The sequence below is a fragment of the Syngnathus leptorhynchus genome, chromosome 7 (assembly GCF_054491065.1).
Source record: "Syngnathus leptorhynchus isolate UIUO chromosome 7, UIUO_Slep, whole genome shotgun sequence".
Lineage (NCBI taxonomy): Eukaryota > Metazoa > Chordata > Actinopteri > Syngnathiformes > Syngnathidae > Syngnathus > Syngnathus leptorhynchus.
This window is the reverse complement of record NC_141201.1, coordinates 6715173-6730616: the sequence shown is the minus strand read 5'-3', so window position 1 is coordinate 6730616 and position 15444 is coordinate 6715173. Positions and strand designations below refer to the sequence as shown.

General features: G+C 40.8%; 2 protein-coding genes across 11 annotated transcripts in view; both read left to right on the top strand.

Annotated features, from left to right (window-relative positions):
* The first annotated feature begins 840 nt into the window (after window positions 1-840).
* stard10 (StAR related lipid transfer domain containing 10) lies at window positions 841-10045 on the top strand. Of its 3 annotated transcripts, none has more exons than XM_085915861.1 (8): window positions 841-1030; window positions 1167-1283; window positions 1414-1576; window positions 5573-5720; window positions 5809-5912; window positions 7706-7823; window positions 7943-7995; window positions 8725-10045. In XM_085915861.1, exons 3-8 carry the CDS (start codon window positions 1418-1420, stop codon window positions 8929-8931), a joined length of 789 nt encoding a protein of 262 aa, XP_085771987.1. In that variant the 5' UTR covers window positions 841-1030; window positions 1167-1283; window positions 1414-1417; the 3' UTR covers window positions 8932-10045. The 3 variants fall into 3 exon arrangements, with proteins under 3 accessions (XP_085771987.1, XP_085771986.1, XP_085771988.1); XM_085915860.1 differs by having other exon boundaries at window positions 842-1030; window positions 1167-1247; XM_085915862.1 differs by lacking the exon at window positions 1167-1283 and having other exon boundaries at window positions 842-1030.
* A 2027-nt stretch (window positions 10046-12072) lies between these two features.
* Window positions 12073-15444, top strand: part of arap1 (ArfGAP with RhoGAP domain, ankyrin repeat and PH domain 1) — a 28365-nt gene continuing 24993 nt past the window's right edge. For all 8 annotated transcript variants that reach the window (XR_015066653.1, XR_015066652.1, XR_015066650.1 and 5 more), the window contains exons 1-2: window positions 12073-12228; window positions 13381-13492. The gene's annotated coding sequence lies outside the window, so the exon portion shown is untranslated. The remainder of the gene's footprint in view (window positions 12229-13380; window positions 13493-15444) is intronic.

Below are 15444 nucleotides of genomic sequence, written 5' to 3'. Positions count from 1 at the left end.
AGAGGAGTAATTCGCCCAACTCTTATTTGTGTGCCTTTATGTGGTAAACAGTGTACTAGTATGCCCATGAAATATGATTTAGTCACGAAACGTTTTCTTATAAATAATGTTCGGGGGAAGATATGCAATCTCAAAATAGCTACTGTAAAATGGGCGGCAGCTTCCACCAAGCAGTAGAGGTTTCATTTATGAAGTGGACATTTTATGTCGCAGCAGCAGACTTAGTGTGCCACGCCATGAATCATTGAGCACATCGTGCTCCCTTATCATAAATCAACTTGCACCTTATCCAGACATTTCATTAGGTCACATTGAAAGTAAATTTGTCATTGCAAGCACGTCGTCACCTAAAAAAATCTTCTCTCAACAAATATAGTGCAACAGTGTTTGATGTGGACGTTCAAGTTTAATACTGACTGCCATTATTTATTTTTGACAGAAAACTGAGTTTATAAATGTTTCATTGCAACACAATGACTCGCACAGACATTCAAAATAGCCTTTATCATTACAAGTAAAAAGTAATCAAAGTGTAACAATGGAGGTCACCCAATCTTTTGTCTTCTTTCTTCTTGGCATGTGGCAGTTTGTTCCGTATTTCTAAAAGCATAAAGAGGATTCTGTCCAATACAAAATGCAATCATTTTCGGAATACGGTTGTCTTATTGCTATAGCAAGCCATTTGATAGCTCGGGGTATTTATTGTCTTGCATAATAAGCATGGGTATCCCTGAAAACGTATCAGTCAAGTGCAACGTCATCGGTGAGCGAACAATTGGGTGAATCCCAGCTACTACATTTACGAGGCGCCTTAAATGCATCACTCGGAGGCGTTCCCGTTGAAGCCGTCTCTGCGTCGTCTGTCTGACGTGGATCAAGCCAAGCGCTGTCACCCTCCCTCCCACTCCCTCTTTCGTTTCACGCCGCATCCTCCCAACGATCACCGACTGCAGGGATGGAGAACTGGAACCAAGCATCACAGGACCAGTGAAGAAGGAAGAAATAAAGCAGCGATAGCCACAGTGCGTTGGTGAGTGTCAAGCGGAAACGTAACCATCTGGTTGGTCTTCAGAACGGCTGCTTCTGAGGACTGCTGCTCGAGCGAAACTTATTTGGAACAAACTCAAGCTTCGACCGAACCGTCTCGGTGCTTTTTCTCGACGCAGAACTCGAACTGTCACCTGTGCGCGCGGCGGAGGGAGGCGGTGTCCACACCTCTATTTGACTACTTCATTGTACCTCCCCGAGTGAGCATGCGCACACATCACAAGACCGCTCTGCAGGTTTCTCGCTAAATTGAATTAAGCTTGTTAACTTGTTTAAACACAAGAGGAGGGAGACTCCTTGCAAACATTTTCTTTTTCTCGAAGCACCCGCTCGCGTCCCAATATCTTTTCACCCCTTCCGGGACAGAGACATGTCTGGACGAAACGTTACCATCCCGGACGACCAGGCGTTCGCCAGCTTCAAGTCGGAGTGTCTGAGTGAGGAAGGTTGGACTGTGACCTACAACAAGGGGGGCATCGCCGTATGGAGCCAGGCGTTGGAGGAGGGCAAGTCTGTCCATAAAATTAAGGTAAGTCCACGCAACATCATGCAAAGGAGAATAGCGTGTATAATATGCAAATATGAAACCGTTGAGCAACATGACGCACGTCTGCAAACATTAGCTGCCCCAATGCGGCTATGAAAATATAGATCAACTTCCACAATATCAAAAGATCTTATAAAATGCTTCTATGAACATGCCGTGCTACTTCCTCGACTTCACTCATTTATTTATGAATGACCGCCAACTATCTTGCATGTATGCAGAGAAATTTACTTCTTCAACCGTGAAGTGACAGCAAATGGATTTTTTTTTTTTTTTTACTCTTCCATCCCCCTTCCAACCGGTATGATTTTTTTCAGGGCTGATATCGATTATTGGTGATTAAGAAGGATGATAACAGATATTTTAGGAGAATATTTATTTGAAGTAAAAAGGAACATATTGGCATCCATAATTTTTTTAGGATTCAAACCAATACATAAATGCCAATGAGCATATGCTTATTAAACAGCAGCTTTTCAGATTCACTTTTGATTTATTACTTTCACCTTCTCTTTTTAAACAATTGACATCATTATTTGCAAATTGGATCAAAAAGAGCAAAAACAAAAGTGCAGGCGGTTCCAAGGGTCAGCAGCACATTTGATCAAGTTCAATGAAGATTTTAACAAATAAATAGCTATCTGAAGTGTTATGAAATAAATATAATTGAAATGTTTATCTTTTCCACAAAAACTAAGTGCAACATCTCTTATAAAGTGACATGCTGACTGTCAATAAAGGAGGAAAATTACGTTTTGAAAGGTTAAGCAGACATAGACATAGTTTTTGTTACAGCCCTAATAAATATTAATGCAGTGGACCACGGTGCCTGTGGATTCACCTAGTTTGCAGATTTAATTGTTCAACATATTTTCATTCTTATTTTTTTTATTTTCTTCACATAACGCACAAACGCACATTATAAGTTTACCAGCATTTTTGGAAGAATTGGGGGGGTTTAAAATAAAGAAAAATCTGTGGATTTTCAATGGTCAAGCGTCATTTTAGTAGTTTGTTGTGGTCTCTATTATCTAATGTACATCTTTAACCTTGTACCGCAATTGCACATGACCTTTTTTTTTTTTAAATTGCAATGAGAATTTGCTTGTCGAAAACTTGTCTTGTCTTCAAATGTGCCTTGACTACTGCATGCTTTTATGGTAGACTGATTCTGAAAAACCTTTATGGCTTCCATTCAAGTTAAAACCCGCGATGCCATTTCTTATATCCGGGTCAGGGTTGTGTGATCCAGCCAACGGTTGTTTACTTTGTTGAATAAAGTGCGTCTGTGTGCTTTAGGGCGTTATCTTTGTGTGCAAGAACAGCAACAGCAGGCTTTTCCCAGTCAGGAGGGCATAGCATTCTCATTATCCAGCACGATTCCTCCAGGTACATCCTGGAGCTGTTCTAGTGAAGGTGTATCATGTTTGCAGCAGCTCCGTGTTTGTGTGTGCACACAATAAGGTGCTATTTATTCATGCTTTTTTTTTTTCCCCATCCTTTTTGACAGAACAGGCTCAGCCAACAAAGAAGTGTGCAAACGCCCACATATGGGCGGTGCTTCTATCCTATATTGGCGTGCTAATGTAAATGCTAGTGTAACGGAAGCATGCATTTTTCATGGTCACTTTATCGTCTGTTTGCTTTGCTCTCTGAGCTCTGACATCACACAGTTAGCGCAGTCACCGAACGTACAGTACTATGTTTACGTTACAGTACCTTTATTCATCACGAAGCCTCGGCATGAACATCAGTTTTATCATCCAACACTTAACATAGAGAAAACAGAAAACAACAACAATGTGAGGAGTCGCAAGATGGTTTTGTTTACATTTTGTAATTTGGCCAATGTGCTAAATCATTTCTGCTGCTTTTCTGCCATACGCATACAGGCGGAATCCTCCTTGATGACTCTTGAGGGGAGCCTCTGATTCACTCACAGGCTGAAATCTGTTTTTTTTCCCCCTCATTTGTTGTTGCCCACAAATGTCGTACTAGCGCCAAATGAAGCTTGTGAAAAGCGCAGACACTTTGATGAGTCATGGTTTGCGTGGAGTGGTTATGCAAGGCAAGGGTCAACTATCATTTATTATCGTGAGTGGGCACTGGGCAGTCCCCGATGGTGTCATGCGGGGCTGTCCATATCCAGTCATCGAAGGCAAATAGAGGAGGAAAATATCTAAATTATGCAGGATAGTGGGTCTCGAGGACTAGATTAGGACTCCCCTGGTAGTGGTTCAATAGCCTGACTTGTATGCTTGGACTCAGACTCAACTTGTATCATGGGGTCAGTTTCCACTCAGTAATGGGAAAAAATTAGATATGAATGATTGTCTATATTTTCAACTCTGTCTGTCTGAGCACGGCTGGGACAGGTTCCATTTTCCAGCAATCCTTATTGGGATAAGTGGAATAGAAAATGGATGGTTGAGTGGATAGTGAGTAAGATGGGCTTGAAGATCCACTGACAAACCCCAAAACACTCCAGTACATTGGGTAACTATCATCGGTTTATCTCTCTTGAAGTCATCACTGTCTCCTTGCTTCATCTGGTGAGCTAACCAAATTAAAACGTAAACGAATTAAGCTACTTGCTGGGCTGTTTTTCTCCATTCTGACCAGAACATCTCTTACAGCTCAGTGTAACATTCTCTAAAGCTCCGCCCGTTTCAGTTGGATTGCAAATACTGACGTCCATTCTTTCCTCCTCGAGTCGTTTCACCTCAGTGAACTTCCACTCTTGTCTCTCCTGGATTCAACCAAGCAAATCGATAAAAGGAATTTAAAAATTGTCTTGGAAATGACAACTACAGCTAAAGCAAATGCCACTGTATTTTGGAGTAAACTGCAGTGGCAGCTGCAAAATCCAAATGCCCCTACGGTTTTACAACCACTTTAAATAAAAATAGTCACACAACACTTGAAAGTCGCTCAAGAAGTCAAAGATGAATTCTCGAGTGCATGTTTAGTTTTTCTTTGGCTTTTTGGTGTTTTTTTTTTTTTTTTTTGTTATTCCAAATGATTAACCAGCATTACGGTGAGCCAGCAACACCCAAGATGTCAACCCACCTTACGAAAGCTCAGTTGAGTGAGCATCAAATGACTAAATCTTTTGAGGGCGGAGTTAAGGTGTGTTGAATTGACTTTTGATTATCCACCCCTCCATTCTCTTCCTCTTGGGTCGCCGGGCCAACAAGAAGCCTAGTCATTCCTTTCCCCCACCTGCTTTGTCCATCTCTTCTGGGTGGATCTGAGACGGGGTCTTCCTCATGTCCTCCACTCAGTGGAATGTGCCTGGAACATCCAAGAAGCATCCTAAGCAGTCTCAAGCGGAGGAGCTGAAACTCCACTCTCTAGAAACTAGAAAGCGACGATGAAAGAGAGCTCCCTTTTTCTTCTATTAATCCTCCACGGAGTACAAGAGCAGAATGTTCCCCAAGCCCCTCTGGTCTGATTTGTAATAAAATGACTGGGGACCAAAAGGCACTGACAGTCAATGCTTTTCTTTCTGATTCACTCTGTCTCACTAGTGTTTCAATTACCACTTCTTCTACCGTTGGTACGGCTTTTGCACTCTATACGTGTCCTTGTCTGAAGTGTATCTTTGCTTTTGTTTTGTCTTCTTATTAACACAAAATCCCTCCGGAATTGTAACTGTGGTAACAGCGGCAATCTGCCCTCAGCTTGTTTCTATTTTAAACATCTGTTCTTTAGCTAACAGGTAGTCCCTCGTTGTTTTTTAGGGATAACCACGCGTAACAAATAGAATTATACAGTAACAATGTATTTAAGCCATATTTTAAAATGTAATACCATTGTGTACAGACTTTCAATCATTCTTAAAGACAGACATCATACTAAGTTCACCAAATTTGGAATGCCCGCTTCATTACTTGCGTCTGTACGTGATCGCCGAACACACACACTTACCCATGAATGAATTGATCGCATGTTCCTTTTTCTCTCTTTCTGATACAGTGTCGGATGGTCACTAAGGATGTGTCAGCTGAGACCATGTATGATGTTCTCCACGACATCGAGTACAGAAGAAAATGGGACACAAACGTCATCGAGACCTTTGATATTGGAAAACTTACAGTCAATGCAGATGTTGGGTATTATTCATGTATGTTCCACTGATGAGCTCGACACACGTGTCTAATATAACCTACTCAAAATCACAAGGGGTTTTGTGCATCTGAATTTGACAACAGGGAAATGTCCAAATCCGCTCCGTAACCGAGATGTCGTCACGCTTCGCTCCTGGTTGCAAACGGGGAAAGACTACATCATCATGAACTACTCGGTTAAACATGCGGTAAGTTCACGCGCAGGCATAAGGTCACGTTGGTTGCCGCAACCCAAAGGCGCGTGGAGATACCAATGTAGCCGAGTGAAACAAACGAGTGCACGCTGGATGCGTTGGATCAAGGCGGTTCAGTTCAGCAAGCTTTTGAGCCGAATGTGTCGTGTGCATCTCTGCATGTTTTCGTGAATAACTCAAGCGTGTTTTAAGCTCCTCTTGCTTTTCAATTAGATTACTTGAAAAATGCCTGTAGCCAGGTTTTAAATGTCCAACATTTTTCCCAAGGTAGTTATTTCATGCAAAAAAACAAAAAAAAAGTTCATTTGCAAGTTTCAAGAATTATTTTTCTTATTTTTTTTGCCGAGCCTGCAGATACGATTGTATTTTAAAATGTTGGGCATTATACAAATCTCCAGGAACTCGATTTTTGTATCACATGACCGGGGAAGTAGCCAGCTGGTGACGCTAATCTCCCAGTTTGTTCCATACAAACAACCGTATAATTTGCCTGTATACTTTTTTCTTAGACCCTCCCAGGCTTACTTAAGTCTCTCCATGTGCCCAGGTTTATATTTGCCTCCATTGCCATTCAGTCTTAGTCACTAATGAAATGTTTACACAAGGATAAGAGCTCTCACGTGATGAGTAGCTGTTCACTTCCACCTCGCCTTCCGCATTCCTGGGTGGGAAACCCCCCCGCCAAAGAACAGAGTTTGTGTGCTTTATGTCCCGATGTCCCCTATGTTGCATAGAATTGCTATACTATACTGTATATTTATTCAACAGTCCCATTTGGGAAACTTCTAACCAGATTATGTGATTCTGTGCTTTAATTTCTGGAATTGATGTCAGCTAAGTACCCACGGTATTAAAATCATGGGTAGGTTGTTCAGTTTTTTTGAGACCAAGCCTTAGGTTTTGATTTTTTCCACGGTATGGTTGTAATCTTCAGATATTATGATTGCAATGTCATGAAGAAGGATGGATCACATTCCGTCACCAAATAACGTTTGTTTATTTTTGTATACACGAGTAGGCAAGGACACATGATAAGATTTTGTCAACTTGAGGCACACACGCATTGCCAAGGTCAATAAATGGCATTCACGTGATGCGAATGGCAAGCTCTGACTTTCCATCAAACAGGAAACAGCACAAATGGTCACTGATGGTAAACCATTCAATGGTCAGTGGTTTTAGATGCATCTGTGCTCGAATGTGACAAAGATGAGCAGCTTCATCTCTGCAGAAGCTTGACATTCACTGTTCATGGAATTATAATTTATTAGGACAAATATTTGTTTCACTCAGATGATCTATCAGACTTACAATAGTTTTGTCTCTGTCATGTTATCCTGTAATTTGATTTTATTTAAAAAAAATAACAATGAAAAAAAAAAAAAATCACATGGGAGATGTTCCTGAAATGTTGTTTTGAGCTTCCTGTAATGCAGCATCTGTTGTTGGAGCTAAAAATTGCATTTTTTTAATTTGAAGCTAGCAGGCGGTATCTTGAATTGGACTAAGCTCAAAAACTGTGAAGCAACATATAATAATTCAGTACAAGGGCAGGCGCCAAAAATAGATAGCTATTTTCTGCTAATCTGATTTCTTCTTCAGGGCCTTTCCTATTCCAATTAGCACAGGCTATCAACTGGCTACTTTATCATACTGAATAATAAATGAAGATATTAAATCTAAGTAAAGGAGGCAGCGGTGGCATACGTTTCATCAAACTTAGGAGCTGTGTTTTATGTGGACAAAAAGTCAAAACCATAAATCTGTATGTTTTTGTGTTTCTCCAGAAATATCCTCCCAAAAAGGACATGGTCAGAGCCGTGTCCATCCAGACTGGCTACATGGTGCAAAGCCAGGGGCCCAACAACTGTGTCCTCACATACATGGCACAGTTAGATCCACGGGGTAACAAAGTTATGATGCACTTTGAGCAAAAATGCAGACAACACTTGAATGCATGTCATTCACATCTTCAGCGACCTGCATTGCTCACTCTTTCTTTTCTTCCTTTCTCTCCCCCCCAGGTTCATTACCCAAGTGGGTTGTCAAAAAGTTTTCCCACTTCCTTGCACCGGGCGTAAGTCTTCTACAATTTAATAGAGATGCTAGAAAAATGTGTTTTATGGACAAAACTGTCAGGTTTAGTGGTTGTAGACGAGATCTGGCCTCCCCTCATTTTTAACAATGATACTGTGTATAGCGTTTGGTGAGAGAATGGCAGATGGGTTGTTAGAAGCAACAACCCAGCTCACTCTATATGCTGATGCTGTTATGTTGCCTCCGTGCCAGACAGCTACTTGGCTAAGCACTTTTGATTTTCAAGTCCTCTGTTTACATGCAACACAAGCTCATGCAGAGGTCACAATGTGGCATTATTGCCGGCCGGCATCAACCAAACAAAATCAAACCAATCTACGTGTTCTAGTATAAGCTCATCAAACTGTACTTTCACTACCAGCCAATGACGTAAGTGAGGATTTCTTAGATATATGGTTGAAAAAGAAACGGAATGAAATGAAGAAGCTAATGCCGATATACAAATGTTCATCCTGAGCTGCTCTATAGTAAACAAAGAGTGCATATCAAGAGGAGTAGCTTTCTCTCTGTCGTATTTATTCTAATAGGTTAAGCACAAATTGAACTTCTTCATCAGTATTTTTTGTTGTTTTAGCACTTGTCTGATTTCATTCTTTTCAATGAATTAGACTTTGAGTAGCTTGTAAATATCACGAGTGATCCTGGGCGGTTCACAAGCCCAGGATCAAATGAATTATTCTTTGCTATGATTCCATTTTTCCCTTCATAGGCAATGAAGTCGATCAACAAAGCGTGTTTGAAGTATTCCGATTGGAAGCAGAGGCACAACCCTGGATTCAAGCCCTGGCTGTACCCCGAACAGACTACATTACCCAGCATCCCGCTTTCCGAGCTTAGCATTCAGCATGCCGAGAGCCTGGAAAATATTGACGAGAGCTCCCTGTCTGAGACCCACGATAGAGATGACGGCTACTAATTGGTGCACACGCAAGTTAGACCTGGCTCATGTATTCATGCGCACGCATCCATCAATGCAGGGATACATGCACGCCAGATACACAATTACACATATGCTATGTAGATTCATTCATACACACGCGCACCCTACTAGTATATCTATCTACTCATGCTCACTGCACATTTGGATGCAAATGAACATTTCACAAAGTCAGCTCCATATTTTCCTACATAATGCATGCACGCATATTTTGCCAATGTCAGAAGCATTCACGGCTGCACACACCCACTTGCGATGGGGCGCAAGTATTTTTTTTTTTTACAACTTAGTAATATCCGTCAAATGTCTGTAAATGCGATTTGCCTTGAAATGTTTTCAAATTACATTGGTATGGAAAAACCATCTTTTCGGTCAATTTACAATCTAGATGTTTTTACGGTAGCCTCTGTCGTATTGAAACCTGAGCAAAAATAAAAATGATGTAATTCCAATAGCAATTTGCGAAAATACAGTTCATACATAGTTAAATATGCTTACAAAAAAAAGACGTACACATTTTGTTTTCCTTTTTGTCTTTCTGTCATGAGTTGTAGTTATATTTTGTAAGCACACAAGAAATATGCAGGTGTACTACAGGAGGCAGCTGAAGCTCACGACGAAACTCAAAGAACATCTTTTCTATACTTGCGAGGACTCCGTTTGATATAGCGTCTTAAATCTTAATCTAAACTAAAATCTGTTAAAGCATTAAGCAGTCTCCTGGACTGATAGGTGATGCTGATGTGGAAGTGCCTTATACCTGCAATCTTTCAAATGGCCAGCAGAGGGAGACTCCACAGGTTTAAAAGATGTACAGTTGAGAGGACTCAAAATCCCAACTTGGTTGAAATGATAGTCGATAAAGCAATGACTAAATAGGATTGCCCTGATGCAGTCATGGTCATGCTCAACTACACAAAATCTGTAAAAAGCAGCCAAAATGTCCCACCAGAAATGACCTCACAATGATAGAAAAATATGTAACAATGTAGCTGTAATACACATTTTCTTTCTCTTCCGCTCCTCAAAAGATGATGTATGAATGTATGTCTACAAATTTAATACAGAACCCTACAGTGGTTTTCAAACTTCACTTGACATTTGAGTCGTTTTTGTGTCTGTTTGCATCATGTGGTTGTTGGATGTGTTTTGTGTCCCTCCATCGGCCCATATATTAATGTGCTTTGACCTTCTTTCAGGGAAACTTGCATGCAAAAAAAAAAAAAAAAAAAAAATCCTTAAAGTGACCAGCACTACATTCAAATCACTCACTGAATGCATGAGGCTGTGCCCACTGGCCTAGATTTAAATTTAGGAGTCCCTCAATCTATTGGCATGATAACCCTGCTGTGATCAAAACCTGGAGAGATGGCACTTTCATGTCACGGAGAAACTTGCTTGTCAGGGTAAAAATGCTTTCAATGCCCTTTTCCCCCCCACATCACCCCCCCCCCCCCCCTTTTGCGCAATGCCTGCATATATGCGCCGCTTAATAAAGTATGAATGAGGTGTGTACAGCTCTACTGAAGTGTTCTCTTTGTCTTCCTGCAGCTGTCTGTCTGTCTCTGTTTAAATGAGACCCCAACATTGTGTGTGTGTATGTACAAGGATGTGGCTCAATGGCATCATCATGTTGTGTTCCATTTATCTCCACAGTAGGAAACAGGGCAGAAGCGTGACAATCAGAATCCCTCTGAGTGTGTGTGTATGTGTCATACTGCCACCCCTGCAGTATTTCAGCCCACCAAGGATGATGGATGGGTGATGACTAATCAACCCCCCCCCCCATCTCCTTTATCTACTCTAGCTGCTTTCCTCACATCTTTCTGCCATATTCTTTGCTTTCTACTTCCCTCCAATCTTGTGTCTTTGTCTTGATCAGATTTTCACCCTCCATTAATTCCCACCATTTTTTGAATCGTCTCTAGTCTCCACTAAAGTGTCACTTGGTGCTTTACCTCATGTAGCTTTCATTTCATTCAAAGAAGTACTGCAGTCATTTCCAAAAGTGATTTCTCTCTAGATGGTATTTTAATCATACACCATAAAAGACGTCCCCCCCGAGCGAGCATCCACCTTTCACGTGTTAAATTCAACAAGTAAATGAATGAATCATGAGTTTTCGTTCGTATTGCTTATTTTATCAATTGGTCTGTGAGTGAGGCATTCTACATTTCTGCAGAACAGAGTGGCTGAGGGTAGCTGAAGATTCAGATCCACTTTCAAGCAACTCTATCGTGGAGATCCAGTCATGTAGAAACACCAAGAGAATAGTAGGACTGTGGATAGTGAGGGGTGAAAGTGGTGACGGGTCTCGCCTGAAGTCCACTGTCATTTCCACGGTCTTGAGCGGCTTCAGGTCCAGGTGGTTTTGGCTGCACCAGTGGACCAGCCGCTCCACCTCTTGTCTGTACGCAGTCTCGTCACCGTCCCGGATCAGTCCAATAAGAGTGGCGTCGTCCGCATACTTCAGGAGCTTCACAGAAGAGTCGCCTGAGGAACAATCGTGAGTATAGAGAGAGAAGAGCAGTGGGGAGAGGACGCACCCCTGGAGGGGGGGGGCGCCAGTATTGGTGGTCCGGGTGTCCCCAGCCTCACACGCTGCCCCCTGTTGGTCAGGGAGCTGGTGATCCACTGACAGGTAGACAGGGTATTGTCGCCCTCCTGTGGTTGAATTACACCCTGCACGTTTTAAAGAAACAGTTTCTGGTCGTTATTCTTATTTAATGAGCATTATCATTCGATAAATAAAAAAATGCTAAATTACAGAAAAGGTTCCAACGCAATTCACAAATATGGATTCACAAAGCAACATGACACTCGCGGTATTCGCCTTTTCCAAATGTTTTGTTTTCCTATTTTGTAACGGAGACGTGTGTATTTTTAACGGGGGGGAAAAAAGGGAAACTTCATGATGGGTCCAAGCTTTGGACTGGTTTGTGGTCCTGGGTTTCTCACCGGTCACGTGATCACCTTTTGACCATCTGAAGCTCCCACTATAACCACCTCCAGTGCGCAAAGCACATCGGCGGAAATCTCCTTCTCGGGGCGTCCAAAAATAAAAGACATTCGCGTTGCCGGTACGTTAGAATTTTTTTGTTTTGCAATACTTAAACGGAACTTTATTTCGATCTTAATTCTACTCATGATTAGTGTGTGGTTGTGAAGTATTTGTGAGTGTTGTTTCATCCGTGAGAAAAAGTTAACCACTATTTGGCGTCTCTGTTGTTGAGGATGCTGGTACAAGTTACTTCACTCGGCCGGGTGACTAAAACGGTAAAGCCATTGAATTGCAACTTTTTTCTTTTTCTTTCTCCAAACTTGCAAACCACAACAGTAATAAGCGACAAAGTGTGATTCTGCATATAGTGATCGCCAGTGTTGTAGGTTGATTGCAACTACAAACTATTTTTTTGTCAGGGCGAGCAAGTGGACTTGTAACAAACAGCACGTTGATCCGCATTGGAATTCATTCTGCTTAAGCAGCTTGCAAAATAATTGGGGGGGAAACACTCATTTGCGTCACTGATTTCTGATTTTCCCCAGTCGCTGCATCATTTCAGCTATTGCATGTCAATGAAATGATGACGTATGTTCACAAGTGGACTTTTTTTTTTAAGGCGGTGTCACCGCAACAGTTTATGCAGTACATTTTTGAATTTATTGAAATGTATTCAACAACTTTGTGTGTGTGTGTGTGTGTTGTGTGTGTGCGCGCGCATGTAAAGAGGTCGAAAGTTAACAAAGAAGAAAAAGAAAGACAAATATACTTGGGGCTTTGGTAAAACGTTCATTTGGTGGTTTCTAAATTGAATGTATTGATTCTTATTTAGGGTTTGCTGCATTCGCATAAATTAAGCAGTTAAGAGTCTGAATTGTTACAAACAAACAAACATAAATAAGTAAATTAAACAACACAACACACATTATGCTTATTATCCCTTGAGATAAAAAAAAAAGTGCATTCCCTTTTTTCCCCTCTCTATTCCATTGCCGTCACATCCACTCATTGGATTACTCAGGGTTGAGTCATTCAATGAAACTTTGAAAGGGGACATTTGCTGTTGCGGGAATCGAGGGGCAGGTCAAGCAGAATGTACATCTATGCAGGTTAAATAAAGAACTCTTGAAGATAATGTTGGATACATAGGACGTGACTAATTGAGCTGAATTCAATATTTAAAAATAAATCAATAAAGATATACACTAGGCAAGATAATATATGGCTCACGAGAAAGGCCTGGAGACTTATTTTTGTAGTTTTTGCATTGACCTGATCCTGATTCAGTCACACTTTCTCATCTTATTCAATGTGAAACTGTCCAAACTGGTGGAAATGTGCACACATTACCAAGTGATTGCATAACCTTAGTTTGAAATGTTGTTGACTGAGAAGTAAGAAGCATGTGCCTTTTCTCGCGCACACAGTGGCACGCTCACTAGACTGGGACATTGTTGGGATGCAGTTCTTTACCGGCAACACTGACTCATCATTGAGATGCGCTTGAAAGTGGGCTAAAAGTGAGCAGCAAGACCAGGGGTGAGTGAATTACTCATTTTCAATCAGAGTATTCTTTTGTATTTTGTGTGGCCATTCTGAACATCTGATAGGAATCACATGACTAACCAACTGTGGAGCTTAATGCATTCGGTAGCTAATATAACACAATGAGAAAATGTTCTTTTCTTGTTTTCGTAATAATGTACCAGAACAAAAAGAGGATGAATAACTACGGTTTCTGCATTTGCTATATATAGTTTGTAAACTAATAGAGAAAAAAAAACCATTGAGATTTCGAATGTTTAAATACAATTTTCTGTCTATGATATACAACTTTCATGTAAAAAAGAGAAGCAACAATAAAATACATTGAACCATACTCCCGTATATACGCATGATATGCGACTTCTTAAAATTCATTTAGGTTAGGTGGTGTATTTGTATGGCGCTGATGGCAGAATAGTAGATCTAAGCAATCATTGATCTCATCAACTGATGATCTGCTTTCATTCGAACGAACGTCAGTGACACGCCATCCTGAGCATCATTCCAACATGAAAATGACTAAAGGCTACAGCCATACTGCAATAAACCACAGCAAGGCTTATTTGCAGAACTCAGAATAGAAGAGAGCACCTTTAACATTGCCACACCGACTTCACTGTACATAAAAATGCATAGAATGGATTACAAAACCTTTTTTTTTTTTTTTTTTTTTTATGAAGGTTATTCAAAAGTCTAGCTCGAAACAAATCTCAAGTGAGCTAAACATAAACTACAACCATCCAGAGGAAAAATACTATTGATATTACAAAATATACAACTTTATTTACATGGCACACTTCACAACAAAAATTTGAACAAAATTATGTCATTAAATTGTACAAGTATACCCAATATTATGACTGAATGTGTTTCATGCTTGCACCTTCACGCTAATTCAAACAGAATGTTTTTTTCAGCCCTGAAACACGCTGACTTTTCCTCTTGTCATTTGTATGATGTGTTTAAAAAGAGAGTCTTGAGTTATGTGCGTGCATCCTGGCTCAGCATACTTGTCAAAAAAGAGGCTATGAAGCCTGAAGCACTGCCTCAGGGACCCCCATCACCTATTCACACGCATTATTAAGTGATTGCTTGTTATATAATGTGTGACCAGAGGCTACAAGTGTTCCTTCACCGCGCATGTGTACCCAAGCAACAGACTGCTTCATTGTGAAGGCCACACAGAGATCCTGTTATTGGCTGCTTTGTGTCCGAGAGCGATGCAGTGGGAGGTGAATATCAAGACAATAGGAGAGAGTGGGGACATAAATTAATTGAAATGTGCAGAAAGCAAAAGACTTCTAGGAGAAAACTAGAAGGGATTGTCACATAATGAGGTAAAGGACGTTGCAAAAAGGATGTAGGATGTTGCTCAACTAGCAAACCCCAATGTTGACCTCAGCATTCTAAAGAAGTGTGTTGACATTTTTGGATAAATGCTTGATCGCCCCAGTCCAAGATCGGTATCAGTTTGAGTTGTGGTTCACAGCGACTAAGTTTTGACTCACTCAGCAAAGAAACAGGAGGGGTCAGGAAAGTCATTGGATGTGGGCCTCACAGTTGATTGGTACGAATTTAACAAATTGAAGTCCTTTTAAAGTGAAATTGTCTAAATTTGACACATCACATAAAAGAGAGTTGTGAATAATACGGCCAAAAGTAAATAATTAAATGTGGCTTTAAAAAAAAAAAAGTCACAACCAATCACAGCTCACTGTGATTGTTTGTCATCTGAGACCTGGCATCCATGATCTTCCACAAACGAAACATTATTCTGAAGACTGTGTTTTGACTAGTGGTCAGCACACAACACATAATTAAAAATATATTTCAGATGACATCCCCTTTAATGAGCAAGACACTAAATCTAGCTCTTTTAATTTGAACTGAAAGAAGGGGCTTTTGGTTCAGAAAACTTGTCCTACTCAAGTTAGTACAAAACTGAC

Coding starts and splice junctions, on each gene's coding strand:
- stard10 (XM_085915861.1), top strand. CDS start 1,418: ATGTCTGGACGAAACGTTACCATCCCGGACGACCAGGCGTTCGCCAGC. Junction 1,577..5,572: donor AGTCTGTCCATAAAATTAAG/GTAAGTCCACGC, acceptor TTTCTGATACAG/TGTCGGATGGTCACTAAGGA. Junction 7,824..7,942: donor GGCACAGTTAGATCCACGGG/GTAACAAAGTTA, acceptor TCTCCCCCCCAG/GTTCATTACCCAAGTGGGTT.